The 25,889-nt window shown below is 34.8% G+C and overlaps 2 protein-coding genes across 2 annotated transcripts; both read left to right on the forward strand.

Annotated features, from left to right (window-relative positions):
- Window positions 1-10,961: 10,961 nt before the first annotated feature.
- On the forward strand, window positions 10,962-11,949 carry LOC132605436 (auxin-responsive protein SAUR71-like). Its single transcript, XM_060318583.1, has one exon. It carries the CDS (start codon window positions 11,159-11,161, stop codon window positions 11,558-11,560), a length of 402 nt encoding a protein of 133 aa, XP_060174566.1. The 5' UTR covers window positions 10,962-11,158; the 3' UTR covers window positions 11,561-11,949.
- A 2,919-nt stretch (window positions 11,950-14,868) lies between these two features.
- LOC132607191 (kinesin-like protein KIN-5C) lies at window positions 14,869-24,365 on the forward strand. Its single transcript, XM_060321049.1, has 23 exons — window positions 14,869-15,091; window positions 15,764-15,893; window positions 17,597-17,755; window positions 17,846-18,195; window positions 18,290-18,428; window positions 18,637-18,734; window positions 18,820-18,976; window positions 19,836-19,905; window positions 20,027-20,103; window positions 20,358-20,411; window positions 20,506-20,586; window positions 20,664-20,775; window positions 20,874-20,960; window positions 21,044-21,219; window positions 21,330-21,491; window positions 21,604-21,711; window positions 21,814-21,972; window positions 22,045-22,128; window positions 22,200-22,405; window positions 22,633-22,734; window positions 23,080-23,189; window positions 23,387-23,538; window positions 23,782-24,365. The coding sequence occupies exons 1-23, from the start codon at window positions 15,033-15,035 to the stop codon at window positions 23,980-23,982; spliced, it is 3,033 nt and encodes a 1,010-aa protein (XP_060177032.1). The 5' UTR covers window positions 14,869-15,032; the 3' UTR covers window positions 23,983-24,365.
- Window positions 24,366-25,889: the final 1,524 nt, after the last annotated feature.

Genomic DNA, 25,889 nt, shown 5'->3' on the forward strand with positions numbered 1-25,889 from the left:
CTCGTAGACGCTACTAGTGCAATGACTAGTCTAATCTCTTTTCTCCAACTTTTTGAGATACGATGGGAAGATGTATGCATCTCTTCCGTGTGGATGCCTTGGGGAATAAATCTTGAAGGTCTCTAGCTTTGTCAGAAAATCCAAGATAGGGAATGATTTGGAATAATCATTCAATGAGCATTTCAGTTTTCGGAGATTAGGTGTTTTTCTCAACATCAATTCCATATCTTCGGTATGAGAAAAATGTAGAGAGGAAAGAGTCTCCCAGTCGTAAAACTTTGAGGAGCTATCAACAAGTAATTCCTCTACAACATGTGAAGTGAAATAAGTTCGAAGTATGTCTGCAGTTGTCTCAATTTAACTATCTTCAAAAGTTCAATAGCTAGTGGAAAACTTCTTCCAGATGATGGAAGTATCAAAGTTTCCAAGATTGGCTATGGATGAAGTAATCATCTCACGAGTCATTGTTGCTACAAAATACCTCAAGTAAGGTAGCTCCAATGGGATATAATCAATACAGGTGAACTCCAAATCCAATAAAAACCTGAAGTTCCGAAAAAAGTGAGAGGCGTGGTCAATTGTAGTGCTTTCGTTTTCATGTCTGTAAAATACAGAGCCAACAAGTGAGCAAGATGAACTCCATGCCTCAAGATTATCCTTCGCACCATAAATGGACATGCGACGTTGAGCAAGCAGCTTATGAGAATAAATACAAGCAGGAGGATCGCCATTTTGGTTCCTATATGAAGATATAAGTATAACTGTAAGATTTAAATTTTCAAATATAACTTGAATTCTCGGTTAGTTTGAAAAATAAAGTATCAGTACTTGGTGTATTACCGTTTTATCCATAGTAGAAGATTATCCTTGCTAGCTCTTTCCTTGAAGAAATTAAGCCAAAGGTCATGGATCCTACATGCTTTGACCTTACCAGTAGAACTCCTCTTAACATCCGTCACTACATTTCCTCCAATTGGATTCTTGATATGATCCCACCTAGCTCAAGGCCATTCACTAGGAGCCAAGCAAAAGAGCTTCAAGACCTTCAAGCTCTATTCATAAAGAAGGAAGCATTTGAGGAGCTAGAAGAGAAGATCTCAAGAGTCTACAACATTTGGGAAGATTTGGAGAAGACGTCTCAAAGTGGCTAAAAGTGAAAGAGGGACATTTTTGAAAAATGTGGATATTTGATGCAAATCTTGACCAAGAATGCAATTCAAGGTCAAGAGTACAATTGGGGGCCACATTTGCAAGTTCTAGTCATCTAGATGGTTGAAGACCCATGTTGGAATTTTTTTGCAAAGAGCCACTTTTGGGCCTTTGTTGTAAGCCTTAAACCATAAATAGGAGACTTGTCTCATCATTTTCATTCTCTTAGCTTGAAAATTGATGAAACTTGAGTGTATTAGTTTGTTTAGTAGTTAACTTAATATAGATTGTTTGGCTTGATTAACTAAGTGTGATTTCTTAGTTGTGCCTTGAATTGCTTTACATTGAATTTGCCTAGGATTACTCATTTGATAAGATTCAACCTAAGAAACTCTAGAAAAACTTGAAGAACAAGAAAATCAAAATAAAGGATAGATGAAGAATAGAGATGGAAGAAGGGTAGATGGATGGATACTAGACCCCTGGGATAGATTCTATGAACAAGGTTGGGTATATGAAACCAACCCCTTTCAATTGGAATGGTATCCTAAAAACCTAAGCAATTTGAATTTCAAAGAATTGACTCAACTTGAATCCACAAATGAGCAATCCTAGGCAAATTCAACGGAAAGCAATTCAAGGCACAACTAAGAAATCACACTTAGTTAATCAAGCCAAACAATCTATATTAAGTTAACTACTAAACAAACTAATACACTCAAGTTTCATCAATTTTCAAGCTAAGGGAATGAAAATGATGAGACAAGTCTCCTATTTATAGTCTAAGGCTTACAACAAAGGCCCAAAGGTGGCTCTTCGCAAAAATATCCCCAACATGGGTTTTCAACCATCTAGATGACTAAAACTTGCAAATGTGGCCCCCAATTGTACTCTTGACCTTGAATTGCATTCTTGGTCAAGATTTGCATCAAACGCCCATATTTTGCAAAAATGTCCCTCTTGCACTTTTAGCCACTTTGAGATGTCTTCTCCAAATCTTCCCAAGCCACCTTCCAAATGTTGTAGACTCTTGAGATCTTCTCTTCTAGCTCCTCAAATGCTTCCTTCTTCATGAATAGAGCTTGAAGGTCTTGAAGCTCCTTTGCTTGGCTCCTAGTGAATGGACTTGAGCTAGGTGGGGTCATAGCAATTCTCCAAGTAACATTCTGTTGTATCTTCTAAATTCTCGTCTTTGCAACTTTTTATGAATCCTTCTGACATCCATAACCATGTTAACTTTGAAACCTTAATTTCTTCGTCCTCTAGAAATGCTCCGAAATAAAGAAAGCAAAGTCGCAGATGATAAGGTAAATGCTGATAACTTTTCTCTATAATGGCCTTTAAATCATTGTGAATTTGCGAACCTAAGTCTGCAGCCACTTGTCTCCAACACTCTTCTTTCTTCTCCGCCTTTGCGAGAATACCTGCCTCCAGAACAATTGAAAGAGGCAGCCTTCCACATATCTTTGCTACTTCTTGCCCAACTTCAGTGAGGTGAGGAGAGAAGCTTTCTTTACGAAACACTTTCTTTTCAAGTAACTTCCAAGTTTCATCTCCCTTAAACATACTAAGCTGAAGGGGATCACTAATAGATTTTACATAAATGGAAACTTCATGATCTCGCGTGCTGAGGATAATTCGACTGCCATTATTAGCATCATTGAAACAAGATCTTAAATCATCCCATGCAGTAGTTTCCCATATGTCATCAACAAGGATAAATATCTTTTGGACAACAAAATTTCCCGTAGCCTATCTGCTACCTCAGCATTAGTAGGCGGGCTAAGATAAATAGGGGTTTCACCAATAGCATCACGTAGAAGGCTAGTAACAATTCCTTACACGTATACACTTAAGACACACAACACTGTGCACGAATATCAAAGTGAGATATGACAACCTCATCGAAATAAAGTTTGTTGGCCAAAGTCGCCTTAGCTAGTCCTAGCATTCGGACAATTGAGACAACATCTAGCTCTTTGGATCCTCTTATTACCTTTTCTTTTAATGTTGCCATTAAGTCCTCAAAGCCTACAAATTCTTGATTCATCATTGGAGTCGTAGCAGTGGCAGTGGCAGTGGCAGTAGTATCATGTAATCCTAAGCCAAACTCAACCATTTTCTTTTCATGAATCTGCATTATCTCAGTCTTGATAAGTATAATCTCCTCTATGATGTCCACGAACCAACGAACAAGACACTAGTCAGGGACTTCTCTTATACAAGCATCAACAATGAATTCTACTTCATATGCTTTGTCAATCAATAATGTAGCACAATCTTGAAGTCTTTCATGCTTATTGTGTCGGTCTTCTGCAGCGTCCTTGAGAAAAAATTGACACTCTCAAGTTCGTCCTGAATTCTTTGAAGGTGATTGTTAAAAAAAATCAAGTGAATGTGCGTATCGGTCTTGGAACTCCTTCAGGTTGTTTAAAAGAAAGTCGACATAGCCCTAGTCCATGAATCCTTGGCAAGTTAGATTGGAAGGCCTTCTGTATGATGAGGTAAATCACTGCCTTGATACGTTCAATGTTGCTAGGAAAATCAAGATCCTCCAAAGTCATGTCTTCCTTCTCCTCTTCGTTATCATACAACGAGTAAACGAGAAGTCCGACATCAGCAATTACAGTGCCTATATCTTGAATATGAAATATGAGATCTTGCGCAAGCAGAGGGATGAGATTGACTCTCAAGAGGTTCAGCATCTCCTGAAGGGTTCCCATTTGATCTTTTATAGCAACTATTCGACTTGGTGTACTAATAGTTGATATCTCTTCCAGATTGTGTAGGAGACTCTTTATAAAGCTAGCCTCACAATAAGCTACATACTCAATTTGGATAATGGGATACCATCGTGATTGTGTTGACTTCAAAGCTTGACGAATCTCAACATAGATCTTGGGGATGCATGGTTGAAAGGGCTTAATTCTCATTCGCAAGAGCTCAGAAAGCAAACGATTCATTTAATCTATAGCCGAGTCTTGATCTCCATTCACATGACATGGCAAATACAACCAGGGAATTATTGCTGCATGGACAGCCAAAACTAAAACATGAGTGAAGAAATATTGTTGGCTTTGGGGCTCTGTGCATCTGTTTGAAACAAAGCAGACAAAAGTTTTCAGCAAATTCAACTCCTTTAAGACCTCTTCTATATGTGTCTTGGATCCCGGAACAAATCTTCAGTATATCACTGAGATTCTCCACCACATTATCGATGAATTCTGTTACAAATATGGGATTAGCAACACCCATGCTTCTTGGATGAAAGTTGAATGATATTATTTTCAGTATGAAGTATTCAGCTCTAATTTCCAACTTAGTTGTCCAAATCTTGTTTTGCACTTGAGAGAATATAAGATCAAAATCTGGACCGATTTTTCCAAGGTCGATTGCAACATCCTGAAACAGATTTTGGACTTTCTGTATGACCTCTGGCATGTAGCATTCATCTGTGAAGCTCTTCAGGCTAAGTAAAACATCAAGGAATTTGAACTCCCTTTTAAGGAAGTCGATTCGATCTTTTGAAGTCTCCAGTCGTTTTCAATCTTTTGCAAAACATCAAGGAGGTGATATGTCTCTGAAGACATAATCAGTTCTTTCTTTGACTTGCTCTTGTTTAGAATTTTGTTTTCAAAAAATTGTAATTGTTTCGAGCTTTCGTTTAGGCAATTACAGAAACACTTTAGTTGCTTCAATTATAATGTATAACCAGCAAGTCAACTGTCCACAGTATACTTTTGTTACTTAGGGTATAAATTAATATCAAGGACAGTAGACTTTAAGGATTAAGAAACAGTCATCTTCTATATATGTTGGACCTGGTCATGTCACATGAATTTCATTAATTATCTTATTACAAGGTTATAAATGGGGCTACACGAAATAATATTACAATCAAATTGGATCTAAAAGACCGTATAAGAACATTAATTAGCGGAATGAGGATACATTTCTCCATCAACAATCAAGTTGATTGAACAAGAAATATTTGTTAAAATGGGATAAAGTGTGAATTAGGCACGTCACGGGTTCGAACCCTGCCATAAACAAAACCGGCTATTTAAGTGAAAAACGGTAGAAAGACGAGTCCATTATCCATCGAATTTCGAATGCTCAAAGATTTCTGGGCTATAAAAAAGAGTTAGGTGGCAAATGATAGAAAAAAGAGATTGAATTTGTGTTTGAGCGAACCAATATAGTAATTAGATTTTAGAACTAGAAGTATGACGTCAACTCAAACCGGGAACTTCTTTATGCTTCCTTGAACTAACATCACAAGAACACATGCACAAGAAAGACCGTTCCTCTGAACACTCACTTTGTGAAAGCTCAAATATCCCTAACGTACTTCCAATTCCCAATACTACTTAGGGAAAACAACACAAAATATCCCTAAAATATAAAATATTTATCCGCTCATGTCATCTCTTAAATTAATTTTGCTTTTTATTCAATCGGCCGAAAATATTTACTAGAGTACCAAACCCTTTCTCCATTGATACTATCGCAGTATATATCATGATGGTATCATGGAGGACTAAGACAAGGACTGATGCAGTCATTTATGATATCGTCTCAGTATATTTATGTACCGCGATGGTATTACAGAGGACTGGAGAGTGTCTTATTGAAGGACTGAAGCAGTCGTCCACGATACCATCACAATATATAGAGGCGGATCTAGGATTTAAATTCTAGGGGTTCAACATTTTAAATTTTTAGCACTAAACCATTATATTTCTAAAGTTATGAGTTCATATCTACTATTTATTATAATATTAGTAATTTCTTACATATAAATTTTTACCTTGCATCGAAAGTTTGGGGTTCAATTGAACCCCAAATTATAATGCTCCACCCGCCTCTGACAGTATATGTATATAAAATGATGGTATCTCATAGAGTTTTTTTTTTTTTTTTTTTAGAAAAGTGTGTCTTTTGAATAATTGACATGATACCGAGTGTCTTTTGAATAAATGACATGATACCATCTCAGGACCTGCTTGGCCATGAGAATTATTCACTTTTTTCTGAAAAATGTTTCACTTTTTTTGAAAAATAGTGTTTGGTCATGAAAATTCCAAATATAACTTGAAGTTGTATTTGGAAAACAACCAAAACCTTGTTTTCACTATTTTCACTTTATGTTTTTGACCCTTGCTTTTGTTTTTCCTTTTTCAAATTTTACCCTAATTTTTTTTTTATAAACTTAACCTCGTTTATTCTAGTATTGATAGTGTTTACAATTATTTATTTTAGTTCGTGTCGCGTTTTGGTAATGAAAAACAGGACATTGGTCTAGATATTTGCAATAGCAAATAAGATTTTGGTAACCAAAAATTTGTAATGACAAAGACCATTGTGATTTTCCATTATTAACTTTGCTTTAAAAAAAAAAATCTTTATTAAAAAAGAATTCTAGACCTTAGTTTATTATCTATGGTTAACTTAACTGAGATGGGTGTAAACACCCGATGCAGATAAGTTTTTATCATTCCCTCTTCCTCAAAGGAGCTTTGGTTCCCTTTTTTTTTTTTTTTTTTTTGGGGGGGGGAGGGGGGGGGTTGATGGTCAGGGAGGAATTGTGGTATGTGAATTTGAAGTTTCCTAAAAGTTGTTTTCACTAATGTATTAGTTGTTTTGATGTAATTGTGTAATCGCTTGTTCTGTTTCAACCAATATGAATGGTTCTGCTAGTTTTTAGAAAGGAGGAGTATAAATCATATTTCATGTTTTTTAGAAAAGTACATTCAAACAATCCAATATTATTTGCAAAAACTATAACCAAACACAACTCTACCTTCAAAAATTCCTAATAAAGTGATTTTTTTTTTTTAGGTTTCTATGGCCGTTCTACTCAGTATATTTATATATCATGTTGATATCATAATTTTGGGGGCATTTCGGGTAAACAGTTTCAGGGCATGAAAGTAAGTGGAGTATGAATGGGTAATTATTTTATTTTCAGGGGACAAGAATGTTCTTTTCCTTTAAGATTTAAGCTATTTGTAGTGAAAGTATAAATAATTTTTACTCAGAAATGATATCAAACGTTAGAAAGTTAATTAACCATTTTGTCAGAAGCAATCCCTCAAGTTTTGATCAATAGGCAATTAGGATAAAAATAAATATATATTACAGTCCCACAATAAGAATATCACGTGACGTAGTTATGAGAACTAAGTAAGCTTTTGGCCATAGATTCCCAAAAAAAATTTGGAAAATTTGATTTGGGCGAAGATTTTCAAGTTTTGAAAATGTGTTTGGCCATAATTTTTCAAAACATATTTCACTTTTTTGTTTTGGAAAACATGAAACATTACCTATACCCATAAGTTCTAAAAACTATCAAGAATATCAACCATACAAAACATACATACTTGTTAATCCTAAATTATGTAGAACATGATATTTAAATAACAATTGCTAATAACACACTTACTAACTACTACAATTCAAATTACAAAATAAAGATCCATCCGTGTAAGAAAAAGAAAACAACGGTAATAACTAGCTATTCTTAATATAATCTTTCCACATTTTACAAATGATCTTCACTTTGTAGAAGAGACTGATTTAATTGTGGAAACATGATAAATACAGCTTAATGGAGGAACATGGTAGATAGATTTAGTTGGGTCATAAATAGATGCATCTTTTTTTATAAAATACAAAACTCTGGGGTAGTTTTTAAAAGTTTAAAAAAGGCCAAAACATAGAACTTGGCCCAAAAACAGGTTGAGCCAGAACATGGGAATTTGAAGATCTGTTTTCAAAATCTGTCAAAATCTTATGGCCAAACAAAAATTTGAAAGTAAATCTTTAAAATATGCTCCCAAAATCTATGGCCAACCGGGAGCTAAATTTTCAGGAGATTATAAAATTATTGCCTATAATTGAGTATTACGTGAGAGGCCGCTGAGATGTTCGTTATATTTTAGACCTGGAAGATTTCATACAAGTCAATTGGGAACTTTTAGACTCGGGTCTAGAAATTGAACTATCTATCAAAAATAAAAAATGAAAAATTATGACCGTCCAGAAGGTTTCACTTCTTCTGAAGTTGTAGAAGAACTGGAAAAAAAAAAAGTATAATCAAACTTTAAACCCGATACTCTAAAGTTGTTCGAACGCGATAATGTAAATTTCTCATTCTTCTAGCTAGGTTGGGTAGAGTAATTTTTAAATTTAAAAATAAAAAAGACATATTCTCAAAGACAACTCTAGTTATTGACTTATTGATTTGTGAAGAAGAATCTTTATGGAATGTTCTTCTATACTTTAATGAAATTTCTGCAATGCTATTTTCCGAGAATCAGGTACAAAATTTCGTACTGATCATTACATATTTTTTTATATATTATGCACAAGTTAGGCATTAATATACAAACGAGTGAAGTCAAATCACAAAGAATATTCTAATTAATTTTGACTACTATCAATTGAAGTGAGCTATTTCCACACACAAAAAGTAATTCAAAACACTGTATAGAATACCTTTCAAAATAAACAACCATTCTGAAAAATATGTCTTTGTCATCTTGCAGAGTAGCGTGTTCTTCCCCATTGATGAATTCGAGTTCTAAATAATATTTATACAAACAAGTCATTTTAATTATTTGTACAATCAGTACTCCTTATTGATAATATTAAGAAAAAAAATATAAGTTACCTATTAGATTGTTATAATAGATTAAATTAAAAAAACAATAGTATGGAAAATGTTGGCAAGTTTTTTTCGTTTTTTTTTTTTTTTTTTTTTTTTACGAGTCATGAAGTGACAAAAGGCTGAACCATATTGGATCATGGCAGAGAGGTCACTCTGCCACTTATAATATCTCATCGAGTATTTAAATCATTTGCAAGGATTTTACCTGTCACTCGAAAGAAATTGTACTTCAAAACGGTCATTGCGACTCTTCCGTTGTGAGTATTTAGTCAACGATACACGTGCCCATGGGAGCCAAACACCCCAGACTTTTAGTAAGTTAAATCCCCCATTAATATTGCCAACTTTTTTTTTTTTGGTCTTCTTTCCACACGTTATGTGTCTGCACGTTTAATTTCTTGTCTTTCTTCATTTTTAAAGTTTGGTGGTTGACTAATTTTATACACCTAATAATATGACTAATATTGAAAGGATTTTAATATTATAATAAATACTTTTCGTAGGGCTCCTTAGATTTTGACGTTCAGCCGTCCAACAAATTGAGGAGTTGGTGAATTAAGTGATTTTTCTAGCTTTCGTACAAAAAAACCCTAACTCCTTAATTTTCTTTTAGATTGACAAATGGGAAGGAATTACGATTGACAAATGGGAAGGAATTACGTTTAGCCTTCAACTAAACCATGAGTATATTCTTCTTCAATCATCGACGGTTATATACTTTGGGGTAGAGTAGGTTGGTTATAACTAATCCATTAGTTAAGTAGTTGTTCATATTTGATTTAGCGAGTCCTTTTTAGTGGTTACGAGTATTTGATAGAACCTGCTCTTGTTCTCATCCATTCATCTATACCTAACAAAGTTTTTTTTTCTTTTCTTGGAAATATTGTTCCAATTAGGGGTGTTCACGATTTGGTTAAAAACCGAACCAAACCGCAAACTGAACCAAACCGATAGTTATTTGGGTTTGGTTTGGTTTGGTTTTGAATTTTGGAAAACCGATAATATTTGATTTAGTTCTATTTTATTAAAAACAACCAGCAGAGTAACCCGAACCAAACCGACAAAATCATATACACTATTTTAATAATTCTCTGTACACCATGAATTAACTTTTATGTATAATTTTAAATACTTTGTTTACTTTTTCATCAAAGGTTTCTTTATTTCTATTAGGCTAATGAACTTTACATCTTAAACCCATTTCTTAAAAGGAATCCATGAATGCAAACTCATTTATTCAAAGAAACAACTATGAGATTTACTTAATAAAAGTAGTTGTATTTTTTATAAACTTTATTCAGTTGATTAAAGCTTATAAATCTTAAGACATTTTCTCCATAATCCATGAAAATTATAGCTCCCACACTAAAAAGTTACTAACGGATTAGCTATAATTTGAAAAGTGATAGAAAAGTCTTTCTTAATAATTGGGAAAAAAAAGGGAAGAGAGAAATACAATTAGCCAAACCAAACCAAACCGACAACAACCAAACCGATGGATATGTATTATACTGATTTGGTTTGGTTTAGTTTTTATAATTAAAAAATCGATTAAGTTGGTTTGGTTTTGGTTTTAACCAAAAACCGACTCATGAACACCCCTAGTTCCAATTATATACAGTTATGTTTGGGCTAACAACATTTTTGGTTCCTTGATAATTTGTAAATTTCAATTTTAGCTCTTGTAATATTTGATTTAGCACATTTAACCTTCAGTTACTTGAAATGTGCCTTTTTGATCCCTCCGCTAGTGAATATTCACAAACTTACCAAAATTATTAATCAATACACCATTTAATTACCAATATGTTATGTTAAGTTTGTATTGTTGCTCCATAATTGAAGGTAATATGCTTCTAAAAAAGATCAAATGTAATATATTTTCTACAGAAAAGGACTAAACAATAAACATTTTAATTATTGAAGGTCAATATGTCTGAAGGACCAAAATTATAATTTACCAATAATAGAAGGTCCAAAAATACTATTATCCCTTTACATTTTTCGAGTCATACACCATCCAATAAATAATGTCCTGTTGGTTGGATAGGCTATTTTGATATCTACTAATAATTGCTCTAAACTATAGACAAGTCAAAAATACATAAAACAAGATCTCTAACATAAATAAACTACAAGAAGGATAGTTTTCTTTGACAAATTCTCAGCCTCCTACCACACTAAAAAAATCATCCCCACCCACCCTTTTCTTTTAGTGGATATATATTAGTCTAGAAATTAAACTTCTTTCCCTTAAGCTTTCTTCTCTACACTTCCTCTTCTATCTCTTACTGTTTCAACCCAAATTCTTTGCCTAAATCCAAAGGGGAAATTGAAATGCTACGGATCAAGAAGTTTGTTTCAGTTAAGAAACTAGCCAAAAAGGCTAAGGCCATAACCAGTAATGCAATTTATCGTGACCAATCATATCATCATGAGTACTTTCTTATCAAGGACAATCAAGAATGGTCGCTCACTAGCCCTAAATCCTCAATACCAACAGGGAACTTAGCTCTATATGTGGGAGAAGAACGAGAACGATTCGTCGTTCCAACGAGCTATCTTTCTCATCCATTGTTCAAGATTTTGTTGGAGAAAACTTACAATGAGTTTGGCTTTGAGCAAACAAGTGGACTAGTGGTGCCATGCAGTGTCAATGCATTTCAAGAAGTGGTCAATGCTGTGGAATGCTGCAATGGGAAGTTTGATTTTGGCGAGTTGGTAGAGGAGTTTTTGTAGATATATGAATCTTATTAGCATAGAGGATAGGATGTTTTGTAACTTTTGGATCACAATTCTAGTGCGACCATAGCATGAAGAAATGGATCCAAGGATTTATGAGCTAGGAGTAATTATTTTAGATGTTTAATTCTTTTGTACCATGAGGTTTGGTAGGGTTAGATTTTTTTTATTTTTTGTAATTTTTTTTTTGTAGTAGGTTTAATTTCCCTTTTTGTTGGGAATGGAAGAGTTTGATCACTACCAGAATAACACATATTTGTGATTATTTTATGTGATTGATTTATTCGGGTGTTTATTTCAAATCAATGGATGCATGATATGTGTTTAAACATACACGATTATTGTTTAATCATGGTTTGTTAATATATTTTTGCTTCATTAAATCACTTAATCATAATAAATTGAATTGGTTTGATGTTACATCAGATTAAAAAAAGTATGTACCTCATTGGTGTGTAGAATGTTTTCTAAAGTACACTTTGTTTAGGGACGAATGTAGCTTGTATACTGCAATATTAGCTCAGACAATCTGAACTATAAACTGAGTTAAAAATTATACAATTACCTCTCCGTTAGTATTACGTGTCAACTTGGAGATGGGAAACTTGAGAGAAGTATCATTTCTCGATATTTTATTTAGTGTCAACTATCTACCGTACGTGTAAATTATTTGTTGTGACAAGCCCGGCGGTATAGGGAGTGATAATTAACAATTTCCTCTTTAAATTCTTCTTTTTTTCCTTGGATGACACGTACTTTTTCAAAGTAGCCTGTCGTAATTACCAGTTCAAGGGTTTGCTAATAATCAAAGGAATAAATTATTTTACTTCGTTATCATCAAGAGGTGCTTCATATATTATATGTGTATTTAGGCAAACATTATACTCTGTTGATGAGATGAGCCAAGAAGAAATTAAAGTAGTAGCTAGGCTTCGTGCACGTTTGTTGGTGGAAACTTTTGTGTTTGATTGCATGCGCCGAACAGCAGCCGAATGCCCCATTATATTAAACCTTCCGATATAAGTATTAAACTTATATATGGACAACAACCTACATCTTGCAAATGATATCGATTTTTCCTAAATAAAATGGACATGTTAATAGATATACTTATTAGTTTTACACTAAAACGATATAAATATATAGATTTTTGAGACTATTACATGAAAGTATTAGATTAACATTATCCTTTTTGATTTTATTGCTTTTTTTTTGTTGCTAAGGGAATCCGCAGTCGCTATCCTTCGAGTGTGTCCACTCCAGTTTAATAGCCCGCAATTGTTCATGCAGAGGCGGAGCCAGGATTCAAAGTTTGTGGGTTCGGGGTTCTAATTCTTTAAAGTTACTGGGTTCTTAATTAATAATTTGTACATATTTGACAAAAAATTTAATACAAATATATGATTCGGACAAAAGCTACTGAGTTCGGCCGAACCCACAACCAAAGGGCTGGCTCCGCCCCTGGTTCATGCCAACCATTCCTAAATTTCAAATAGTTCATTGAATTTGTTTTGGTTCCAACTCGATGAATTGCTCGGTGACTCGAACTTAAGGAATACACATGAAACTTTTTTCTCCTCCTCCCTCACCCAGTGGAAACAATTTTCTTTCTTTGAATCATACTCTTGTATTTTGGATAATGGATTCCTTTGTGGTGAAATATTAATTTACAGAAGGATCATAAACACCACAATCTAGTTTATGCCCTTTAAATGAAAGAAGTAGTTAAAACCACATAAATTCAAAACGGTGTCTCTCAAAGGCGCGGAGTCAGGAAGAATTTTTAGCTTATGGATTTTGAATCACAATTCTTTTTACTTACTGGGATCTTAATAGAATATTCATTTGAGCCTAAGTTACTAGGTTCTACCAAACTCATAATTATAATGCTACTCAATTAGCCGCCTCCTCTATTTCTATGAACAATCTAGCGGCCAATTAAGCATTTTTTTACAGCAAAATGATGAAATAATACAAAAAAAAGCGATGCAAAAAATGTGGTTGTGATTCGTGAGGTTAATTTTGAGCTAGATAATGAATTGATATTCATTGTAGAATTATCCTACCTTTCAAGGTAAGTTAGTTGTAAAAGCTAAAAAAAAAAAAAGGAAAAAAAGAGAACACTTATAAGTTGTTGCAAACTACCATCTTCTTCAATTGGGCTTTTTTTCAAGTACAAGCCCGTGTTTCTTCTTCCAAATGAATTGGGGCAATTCGCGGTAATGTCCTTATTTTGGACTGGTCTTTAATTTTTGGCCATCAAAATGAAAGTATTTAATTTTTAGCCTTCGTGTAAAACCTCAGGGTTCCGGGTTCGAATCCCTGCTCAGACGAAAATTAAAAAAAATTCGCTAGGCAGAGGTTGCTTACAAACTCTTCCCCATGGGGCATAGTTGCAAAACTCTACCTTAAGGCAAAGTTTATAGGCAAATGATGCCTAATGGGACAGAATTGGGGTAGAGTTTTGGCCAAAACTTTGGAAATTCTGCCTTAAGGCAGAGTTTCATAGGCAAAACTCTGTTTTGCGAATCCAAGTTCCACCTAGCAAATTTTTTTAAATTTTTGATTGAGCGAGGGTTCGAACCCGGAACCTAAGAGTTTTAGGCGAATGACAAAAATTAAAGACCAGTGCATTTGAAGGGCACTCCGCACAAAAAAATGAATCAATTGGGCAATTCGCAAGGACACCTTATTTTGGGGTGGTCTTTAATTTTTGGCCATTAAATTGGCGGCCTTCGTTAGAACCCCTCGGTTTCGGGTTCAAACTCCGCTCAGTCAATTATTTTTTTTAAAAAATCGCAACGTAGAGTTTGGATTAGTAGGCAAAACTCTGCCTCAGGCAGAATTTTGCTACCTTCAGGCAATGTTTGAGTCTGCCTGATTAGGTAGAGTTTTGAGGCATGCCTAAACTCTCCCTCAAAGCAGAGTTTTACCTTATGCCTGAATGCAAAACTCTACCTGCAGGCAAAGTTTTTCATGTGAGGTAGAGTTTTGCATTCAAAATTCTGCCTTACGAATTTGTTTTTTTTTTTAAACTAAGCTAGGGTTCGAACCCAGAACCTTGGAGTATTAGGCGAAGGATAAAAATTAAAGGCCACCAATTTGAGGGGTAAAAATTAAAGACCAATGCTTTTGAAGGACAATCCGCACAAAAAAAAAAAGAATTTCCCCATGAAAAGCCCATGAAGTACCCAGACCCGATGAAACATGACCCGGTAGATGACTTCATAAATTAGCAACCTCATTTAAAATTCCCAACACCATATCAACCGTACATCTGTATTCTCACAATATCAACGGTTCAGATAATAACCAAGAGCGTCTTACCAAAAATTCAAATTATACTCTTCATCCCGCTCCCCATTTTCAGATCTCTCTAAAACACAAACGGCTAACTCTCTCACACACACAGTAACACCAAAAACACACAGTGCCTCTAACAAATACACATAGAAAACAACCGATTAAAATGTGGAATCGCCATGAGAAGGAGAAAAGTGTAAATGTTCAAGTTTTGCTTCGTTGCAGGTACTTATTACTATTATTATATATTTTTTATTTTTTTAAATGTGTTAGTTTGAAAATTTTGTTGATTACTTACATCAATGTTTAATCTTAATAATTTAACACTCAATTGCTAACTACTATAGTTGTTAATAATTACCAATTCATTTTGTTAATTGCTTGCAGTACATAACTTGTGATTTTCTTTTAAAAAAAATTGCGATGTTAGTATTTAATGAACTACAGGCTAAAAATGTTTAGTTTTAGTCATTTAAGACTCAATTGCTAACTGCTCCATTTGTCCTAATTTATGTGATGGTTTTCGCTTCTCGAGATTCAAACTGTATGAACTTGGACAAACATTTTAAGATGTCTTTTTTCACCAAATTTATATGAGAAAAGTTGTAACTTCTAGTCTTATAGTACATTTTCATGTAGTTTTTAAATATATAAATTTTAATCTGAAGATATTGAGTTAATCTAATTTCCAATTTAGCTTCAAAGTTTCGTCAAATTGACTCTCCGAAAAGCAAAATGTATCACATAGATTGGGACGGAGAGTATATCAATGTTTAGTGTTAATCATTTAAGACTCAAATTGCTAATTATTTGTTAATATTTACCAATTCTTTTTGTTAATTGCTTGCAATACATAACTTGTGTCTTTTTTTTTTTTTAATTTTTAATGAACTACAGGCCGTTTAGTGAGGATGAAGTGAGGAATAATGCACCGCAAGTGGTGACTTGCAATGAGTACCAAAGAGAGGTAGCTGTTTCACAGAACATTGCTGGGAAGCACATAGATAGGGTTTTTACATTTGACAAGGTAATTAATAACACCACAAATTGTTAGATTGTACTAGTTGGTAACAAAATTGGGCTCAAATTTGTTGTATGTTTTGGTTTGTTTATACATTGATTTTGAATTGGTACTTGGGATTTGAAGGACTTTACTTTTACTACCCCTCTTTGAACTATGGTACCCAGTGTAATCCCACAAGTGGGGTCTTGTGGGGGTGGAATGTATGCAGACCTTATCCCTACCTTTGTGGGGTAAAGAGGCTGTTTCCGATAGACCCACGGCTCAACAACTCAGTACCACTGTCTGAACTATGGTATTGGGTTGTTTTTTCTTTTGTATTTAAACACAAACCTGAAAGAACAAATCTATGCCATAGACGTTCTAGTTGAGAGTTGAGACTATCGAACCTAAAATCCATTTTTCGTGACCTATTTAGGTTAGCAAAGAAATACTTCTCTTCTATTTAACTTAAACCTAAAAGAAGAAAGCGATTTTTGCACGAGACTATCAAACCTGATATCCGTTTTCCATGTTTTTTTTTTTTGGGTTGAAGAAGTGATGAAATTGCATCTTTGATCATAAAGAAGAGTGAAGTGCTTGAGCATGTCAAAAAGGCAAAAGAAAAAGATGCCTTGATCCCTATAGATCATTCCCGGGTCCTTTTTCTATCTTTATGTCTGCTCTTTCAGATTAAAACAAGAAATCAGAGAATATTAGGAGATAACTGTGTTCAGCATAATCAGTAGTTGTTCCTAGCAGATGCATTGCTGAGATTCTTCTTCCAGGTCTTCTTTGACTAATTTATGTCGGCATTGAGACCCTAGTTGATTTGGTTAAAGTGAACTGGGGGCTGACCGGTTGAGGTTCCTTCAGTGGAGTAGAGATTAGAAATTGCTGGACTGGGGTGTCTCTGCACCTTCTATGTTACTCACTTCTACCTCCTTTTGCCATGCGAATGTCAGTGTTTGACATCAACTTCCTTCTTCTAGATTTATCTTATGCACCTTTCTATAATTACGAGGGTCTATCGGAAACAACCTCTCTGCCTCACAAAGGTAGGCGTAAGGTCTGTACATCCTACCCTCCCCAAACCCCACTTATGGGATTACACTGGGTATGTTATTGTAATTGTTACCTTCCGATAATTAAGAAAAGAACTACAACGTGTCCTCTCAGGTCGAGCATCTATTTCATAATCAGACTGACCATGGACTACGGTAATTAGTGGTGAGATATCAACTAAACCGAGTTTCCTGCGTCCATATATTGTGTGTCACTTCTTATGTTAAAGAAAGGGAATGTTACTGATAGCTCATTGTTTTAATATTATCCTTAATTTAGAGTGGAGTTCTAGCTTTACTGCTTGTCTGAAATATTAGTGATTTTTAGTCTTGGTTACTTAGAAAAATAATATGATCCCACTTGTTTTATGTTCAGTGATAGAGAATTCTCCTACCGCCTTCCTGGGGGTGAGTTTCCATTATCATTAGTAAGCTGGATATGGTTCACAGTTCTAAACTATGGAAATGACCTCCTAAGATACATTTTATCACATAGCTTTATTGTTGGCATTTCTGATCCAAACTGCTGTAAACATTAGAACCATGAGATGTTCATTGTCAATTTTTGGCTATAATTTGTTTTATTTTTTAAGTTATGGTATTTTCATGCTTTTATCATGTTCTGATGACAAAAGAATTGCATCTATCATGTTCTGTTCTGTTCAGGTTTTTGGCCCATCTTCTCAGCAAAGGGATCTTTATGATCAGGCAATTATCCCCATTGTCAATGAAGTTTTAGAGGGATTTAACTGTACTATTTTTGCTTATGGTCAAACTGGTACAGGGAAAACTTACACCATGGAAGGTGAATGTAAGAGGTCTAAGGTACTAACTAACAGGCCTTGTGCCTCGATCCCACTGTAAAAGCTTATGCAATCATTTTTGTTTCTAACTTGTGATTGTCTGATGTAACAGAGTGGGCATACCAGTGATCTTCCCCCAGGAGCAGGAGTTATACCTAGAGCAGTGAAGCAAATTTTTGATATGCTGGAGAGTCAAAATGCAGAGTATAGTGTGAAAGTAACTTACTTGGAGTTGTACAATGAAGAGATCACTGACTTATTAGCCCCTGATGATTTATCAAAAGTTTCTATAGAAGACAGGCAAAAGAAACAATTGCCACTTATGGAAGATGGCAAAGGTGGAGTTTTAGTGAGAGGGCTTGAAGAAGAAATTGTTACAAGTGCCAGTGAGATATTCACTTTGCTTGAAAGGGGATCAGCAAAACGTCGGACTGCCGAAACCTTGCTGAATAAGCAATCAAGGTACTGTTTTTTTTTTTTGCTTGTTTTTAGAATAAATCAGCATTATTATTATGTTGCATTTAATATGCTAGAAGCAATCTTTTTCTTTTTTCAGTCGTTCACATTCTCTTTTCTCCATAACAATACACATCAAGGAAGCAAACCCTGAAGGCGAAGAACTCATTAAATGTGGCAAGCTAAATTTAGTTGATTTGGCTGGTTCGGAAAATATTTCACGTTCTGGGGCTAGGGAGGTAATGTTTTTACTTATCTTCTACAAACTCTTTGCGAAGGTTGTTTCTTGATCTTGTTTGGTCAAACACATATAATTCTTCTGTTCCTTCTCTCTTTATACTTTAGGCACTGCTGTCTAAATTGTTTTTCCTCCTTTTGTTTTGCCTTCTAGTTGTGCTTGACCTTCTTCAATCCGTGCACTAACTCTCTGTCTCTTGTACATGTCAGGGGCGTGCAAGGGAAGCTGGAGAAATAAACAAAAGTCTACTTACACTAGGGAGAGTGATTAGTGCTCTTGTTGAACATCTTGGGCATGTCCCTTACAGGTAGTTACTATCTCCAATCGTTCGTTTTTATTTTAGATCTGCATATTCTAAGCCATTTCTTTATGATACTTACTATGAAATTTAGGGATAGCAAACTCACACGTTTGCTCCGTGATTCACTGGGAGGAAGAACAAAGACCTGTATTATTGCCACAGTGTCACCTGCTGTTCACTGTCTGGAGGAGACCTTGAGTACGCTGGACTATGCCCATAGGGCAAAGAATATTAAGAATAAGCCTGAGGTAAAATGCTTGAATAAGCAAAACGTTTCTTATATGAATCATCTCATGATTTTCCCACTCATAATTATCTTAAAAAAGCCAATAATTCTTTGATCACTTGTACTGTTTGACATTCACATGCAATATGAATGTCCATCTATTGTTCGCACGAATGCTTTATTTTATATGTTGAATCTCCGTGCGTATCTTCTGGATGTAAATCACGTCATAATGATACATTTTCTTGTTGCATTCCACTTGCCAGATCGTTTATGTGTCGTTTTATCAATCACTGTTGCTCTTGTCATCTGCAGCTGAATGTTCCTCATTTTCTGGTTTAGAATTCTAGTATAACAGCTTTAGGCAAGTAGCTCGCCTTAACTAACCATATCTGTTCTGGAGTAGTTTTCAGATGAGATTCCTAATGGAGCTGTTTTCAAAGTTGATTAATTTGCTTTCTGACTATGCCATTCTTCCTCTAAAGAATAAACATATCATTGTTGTTTGGGCCCTTTCATTGAGATGTTTCACATTCACTGACCCATATGTTGAGATGTTTCACATTCGCCGGTGAATAACTACATAGTAGATATGGATTATCGGGTTTTGACTTTTTGCATAAAGATTTCAGAGCTAATATATGTAACAATGGGCACCATTTCTGATGTTCATAAAGTACTTTGGTAAATCAAAGGATATAGGCCTGTTTGTTTTAGTAATCAAAGTTTCAGCATTTATCCGCTTAATCTCTATCAGATTCTCTTTCAACCTCACCTTATCCGAGTCTAATTTTCAGAAAACCAGATCATGTTAAATTAAATTTGAACTAAGATACAAAATAATTTAGTTCTCTATCTTATTTTCTTGGTTAAATCTGTAGGTGAATCAAAAGATGATGAAATCCACCCTTATCAAGGATCTGTATGGTGAAATTGAAAGGCTTAAAGCAGGCAAGTACTTTTTTATTCTAGCCGCTTGTGGTGTGAGATTTGATTTATGGCAGTTATTAGTTTTTTTCTCGCAGAAACTGGAGTAACACAATTGTTCATTTTTTGTTTCTCATTCTTCCAGAGGTGTATGCTACACGTGAAAAGAATGGTGTGTACATACCAAAAGAGCGATACTATCAGGAGGAGAATGAGAGAAAGGTAGTGCTTCTTTGTTTTTTCCCACATTTTGTCTTGTTTTCTGTCTATAAAGGTTGTGCATCATAGTTTTTGCCCATATTTCATCTTGTTTTTGCTGTCTGTTAGTGATACTGTAATATTGCTATCTTAGTATGTCAGATATCTTAAGTCACTGTATGTTACTGCCTTGAAACTTTCCTTGAGTTAGTGGGTTATTAAGCTTCATTCTTAAGTCACTGTATGTGAGAGCAATTGCTTATCTTTGCAATGTTTAGGCTATGGCAGATCAAATTGAACAAATGGGAGTGACCTTAGAAAACCAGCTGAAGGTGTGCTTGCTAAATCTCTTCTAGTTGACAAGTGTCTGTATTCCCCTTGTAGAGACTAGAGTGACTAATTTCGACATTTGTTTGTCAAAATCAGCAACTGGAGGAATTGCGAAGTAAATATGATCACCAGGTTCACCAGTGCTCAGACTTGACATGTAAACTTGATGCTACACAAGTGAGTTTCTAGCCTTTAGATCCACTATCGTCTTTTAAATCCTATTGAAAAGCTCTTACTATTGATGCTTCTTGCAGAAACACTTGAATGAAACTACCTCCTTGTTGGCTAACACTGAGGAAGAATTAAGAAAAAGCAAGTACACCCTCAAGGAGCGGGATTTTATCATATGCGAACAGAAAAAAGCTGGTATGTTGATCTGACCTTTGGTTTTGAATCTCACACGTACACCTTTGGTTTTGAATCTCACACGTACTTCGGTCTTAAATTTATGTTGATATTTACAGAAAATGCCCTTGCTCAGCAAGCATGTATTTTACGAGCTCAGTTGGAGAAATCACTTCAAGACAGTGCTTCATTATTTTTGAAAATTGGTAAGGCGTCTAATCAGAATCTGCAGAAATGTAAATGACTTGTCGGATCAGTTATTATTTTCTTTTGATATGGTTTTCTGCAGCCAGAGAAGACAAGCTGTGTGCCGATAATAGGTCAGTGGTGAACAACTTCCAAACTGACCTTGCAAAGAAACTTGGTTTTCTTTCCAACTCAGTGGCAACATCAGTGCGTCGACAAAATGAACACCTCCAGTGTGTTGAGAAATTCTGTCACAACTTTCTTGAATCACATGATAAGGTGACACCCATATTCTAGTGCAGACATTCTTTCTTTTATTTCACATTGTTAATTTCAGATTAGTTGAAGATCCAATTTCTATAAACTGTTAGTGCAAGTTTTTCTTGTAGGCTGTGGTAGATTTGAAGAGGAAAATTGGAGCTTCAAGGGCCTTGTATGTATCTCATTTAGAGGCTATGCAAAATGTGGTCAAACTGCATAAAGCTGGTTCTACTGCTGCTCTGGAGGAGATTTCTGCTTTGGCTTCTTCTAATTCAATAAATGTTAAAGAAGTATGATATGATTGTCGCGTTCCTTCGCTTAACGTGTTTCAGTTTTGGATATATTATACTGATCAATGCAGTTGTGGGATTGAACACTTCCCTTTTCCCTTCGGTCATGCAGTTTTTAGATGCGGAAGGTGTGGAAGCAAATTCCCTGTTTGATGAACTCCAGAGCACTCTCTCAACTCACCAAGGAGAAATGGCACTTTTTGCTGGCGAACTTCGTCAGGTTTAAACATTTACTTTATCTATAGAATCAGTTAGTTCAGCCTTTATCTATTCCTTTGAGGTTTCTTTCATGTTTTTCATTCGTAGATTTCTCATTCTGCAGAGATTTCATGATAGTACAGAGCATTTGACGGATATCTCTCAGATCATTCAAGGATTTTTTGATAACCTTATGGAAGAATCAAAAAGACTTGATAGACATGCGTCAACAGTTGATGAGATCCAGACGAAGTGTATTGCTGAATTCGAGGCGGCCTTTGAGGTATACTTTTGAAATTCTGTGGGAAAGAATAAAAATTGTCCCAACTGTGGCTGATGTTTGAGTTTGTTGCAGGAACAATCAAGAGCAGAAGCAGAGAGGCTTATTGCTGATATGACTACCTTGGTCTCCAGTCACATGCATAGACAAAAAGAGCTGGTTCGTCTATTTTAATCATGTGGTCATTGGTGGTATCTCTTCCTTTGGGTTCCTTATACTGTAGTTGACAGGTGGATACAAGGCTTGTCAATCTTAGAGAAACTGTTACTGGAAATAAGACATTCTTGGATGGGCATGTATCATCCATGGAGGGTATTACAACAGTTGCAAAAAGAAAATGGCAGGATTATTCAGCGCAAGCAGGTAGTTGCACAAAAGAAAATGCTGATTTCTCAGCTGCTAAACATTGTCGGATGGAATTACTAATGCAGAAGTGGTAGGAAACTGACCTTGTTATTGTTTCAAGTTTCAGCCTTTTTGTATGATTTAAAGAAGCTTCTGATGTCTTTTGAATTTTCCTTCTTTAATATCCTCAGACCATTGTTTATGTTTGGATCTCTATCTTTCTCTCCATTTCTTTTTGTTTTCTTTCTATTATTATATTTTAGCTTCTCTTTTATTTTTGTATTTCTGTTACAGTCCTTTTTGTTTTTCCATATCCAGTGTAAGCACTGCTGAAACAGCTGCTAAGAAGTGGCAAAGTACAATTGAATCAGTTAATGACATGGGTAATCAACATGTCTTGACAATGCATTCCGCTGTCAGGTTAGTTTTTAGTATGCTTGGTGCCTGATTTCATGATACTGAAGAGCAGATAAGTTGTATATTGGTAACTGTTAAGTTAGTGGAAGTTGAATGTGTATTGCCTTCTATTTTTTGTTAATGGATAAGAGCTATCGTCCGTCTGTTCTAAAGAGATTTGATTAAAGCAACTTTAACATTTTATTTATTTAAGATATATATAAGAAAGATGAAAATCAGAACATCAAATTTGAATTTACAAAACTTTCATTAATACCAATACGGGCTTTTGCTGTTTCTTTGACTGAAACTTGAGGACCACATCGAATTTCCTTAGTGCAACCCTCCAATTCTTTTTTGCTGGTGCAGGAATATATGTGACAGTAATGATCAACACGTAACTGAATTTGACTCTACAAAGGATGCTGCTGAAGAAGACGTAACAAGGAATAGTGAAGATGCCATTCAGTCTTTTGACGGTAAGTTTCCTATGTTATTGATGCGCGCAAATTTATCTCAACTAAATCTTTCTCCTTGTCTTAACCAGTGTGTTCTAAGTATAACAGAGTTTATACAATTGATGGGAAAGCCAAGAGTTGTACAATTACTAGAGAGGCATTTTACATTAATAGCTACAGTTGCTATTTGCATAACATTTCTTCTGTTTAATTCTCAGGCTTGTCAGAGAAGGAGAGAGCCTCTATATCTGGCATTTTGGATACTGCCAACACTCATTCAGAGACCCTTGGAGTACTTGAGCATGATCACACTACTCAGTGTACTTCCATAGAACAGAAGACCCTTGAAACTTTTCAGCAGAGATATATGGTATGTTGATTATCATAATCCATTATAACAATTAGGAGCTACTATGTAAATGTTGGCTTCTCCAATACAAAACAGTGTCTTCGTCTTGGCAGTCAGTGTTTTTTCCTCTTCGCTGAAAAGAGCAGAAAAGAAATGCTGCCTTTTGCATCTTATATTGTCTTTTATACACAATAAAACTGTGTGAAACTCTTCCAGTTAACAAATAGGACTTTGAATGGAGATGTCTTTTGCTTAATGACTCAGGATTACGAGCCAACTGGATCAACACCAATTAGGTCCGAGCCAGATGTTCCAACCAAGGGGACTATTGAATCTTTGCGTGCCATGCCTATGGAAACTCTTCGAGAGGAATTTCAGGAGAATAACTCGTTCGAGTCATTCCAAGTAAAGGAAGTAAAGCCATCACTAATCCCACGATCTCCTTTATCGCAGATTAACCATTAACTGATTGGTTTCTTTCTTTTGTGTCATCCTCTGATCTGTATGTGTAATTTCATTGTATACTTGTACTACCCTCAGTAGAAATACGAGTAATACTGTAACTGTAGTATGTTGATAGTTAATTCTGTTAACAAAAGTAAATCCTGCCTTGGGATTTGGAAATGTTTGTAAACGAGGGAAGCTTGATCATGGTGTCATTATATGGTTTAGTGAGCGGCATTCCTTTATTTATTGTAAACTGGTTCTTTGCTACTCAAGAAGAGTAGCAGTTCCATTTTGAAAAAGTTCTGTAATGACATTCAGTCCAATACTAGTCAATAGATATGTAATACTAACTTTTACTTTGCCCATCCCAGTTATGTGAAGATGATGAAATACTTCCTCTATATCAGTTTTTATCTTTCATAGCAAACTTGTGCAGATTCCTCTGCCTTGAGATAATATTTGGATTATGATGTTCGATGTTAGAAATTTTGTCCAACTTTGTTGTTACTCCAGTTTAGATTTGCGGAAGCTTGACACTAAGAATTGAGTAGTGGCCTTCAAAGAATTCCATAGTTTGAACAGCAGTATCTCGAATTTAATGTAGTGATTTATTTTTTGATCATAAATGTCTCTCTAAACTTCATCCATCCCTCCGCCTTTAAATAAGTCCATAATTTGGACTGCAGTATCACGAATTTAATTTAGTGATATTTATTTTTTGATCATAAATTTCTATCTAAATTTCACACGTTCCTCTATATTAATTTGTGAATGTGAAGAGACAGAAAAATACGAATCAAATCTTAATAGAATAGATTAATAGAATGTATGTGGTCAATTATGTTGGACTAACATTTTCTCCTCAAACCAGTAATAGAAATTGGCTGTAAGAGAATTGACTATTCTATTTGTGTCATGCCTAAGCAAGTGATGAGAGATGTTATAAATATATTTTCACTTTTTCCATCTTTTAGACCACACTCTTTGAGTATGCTGATAGAAATATCACTCCTTTCTCAATATCAATATCACTCCTTTCTCAATATCACTACACTACAAGCATATTTCTAGAATACGATTACATCAAAAAAGTAAGCTCACTCTCATTCCAGGCTCAGAGGAAGAAATTCTGTCCAGTAATGGAGTTTGGTTTCTCTGTGTTTTAGTTCTAAGATAGGTGTTCTTTTCGTAGTTAACTATTCAAAAATCTTAGAACCAATGTTACATTCACAAATTAGGTAAAGAAAACATACCTAAAAATTTGGGCAGCACATCTTAATTTTGATCATCTAACCACAAAATTTTTGACCAGCGTAATTTCTAAGTTGCAGAATGCATATTAAGCGTTAAGGCATATCTAACATAATTGTGGTTTTTACAGTAAATTACCTGCAAAAAACAAATCACTTTATCCAATTCAATTATTATGTGTCAACCTATAAACTTAATGTGGTAAACTGATAATTTCGTAAAATCTATATATAATATAAAGCTAGGCAATAAAAAGATGATGTGGCACATCTCTTTGGTCAAGAATCCTATTTATCCCCTTTCTCCTTTTTTTTGACATTTTTCTTTTTTTCCCTCCTATTTATATGCTATCTTAGAAAGCCTAAAAGTCCTTTCTTAATTACATTTTTTTAATTACTCATTTCATTTTCAGTTGAGAAAGCCAAAAGTTAGTCATTAATTGAGTGATAATTTATGCAATGAAAACAAGGTAAAACGTAAAATCATATATGGCTCTACGAATGTGGGTTTCTCCGACAGAAATGCGCTAAGCTCTGCCTCTTGCCCCTCCTTTTTCTTCATCTAGATGCTTTTGAATTGGTAATATTCCACTCATTTCTTTGTTATTTAAATTCTCACTTGCACAATATTGAGGGCCTCAATTTGAGGCTTTGCATATTTTTTGGGAAGATTAT

Source organism: Lycium barbarum, chromosome 8 (assembly GCF_019175385.1).
Source record: "Lycium barbarum isolate Lr01 chromosome 8, ASM1917538v2, whole genome shotgun sequence".
Classification (NCBI taxonomy): Eukaryota; Viridiplantae; Streptophyta; class Magnoliopsida; order Solanales; family Solanaceae; genus Lycium; species Lycium barbarum.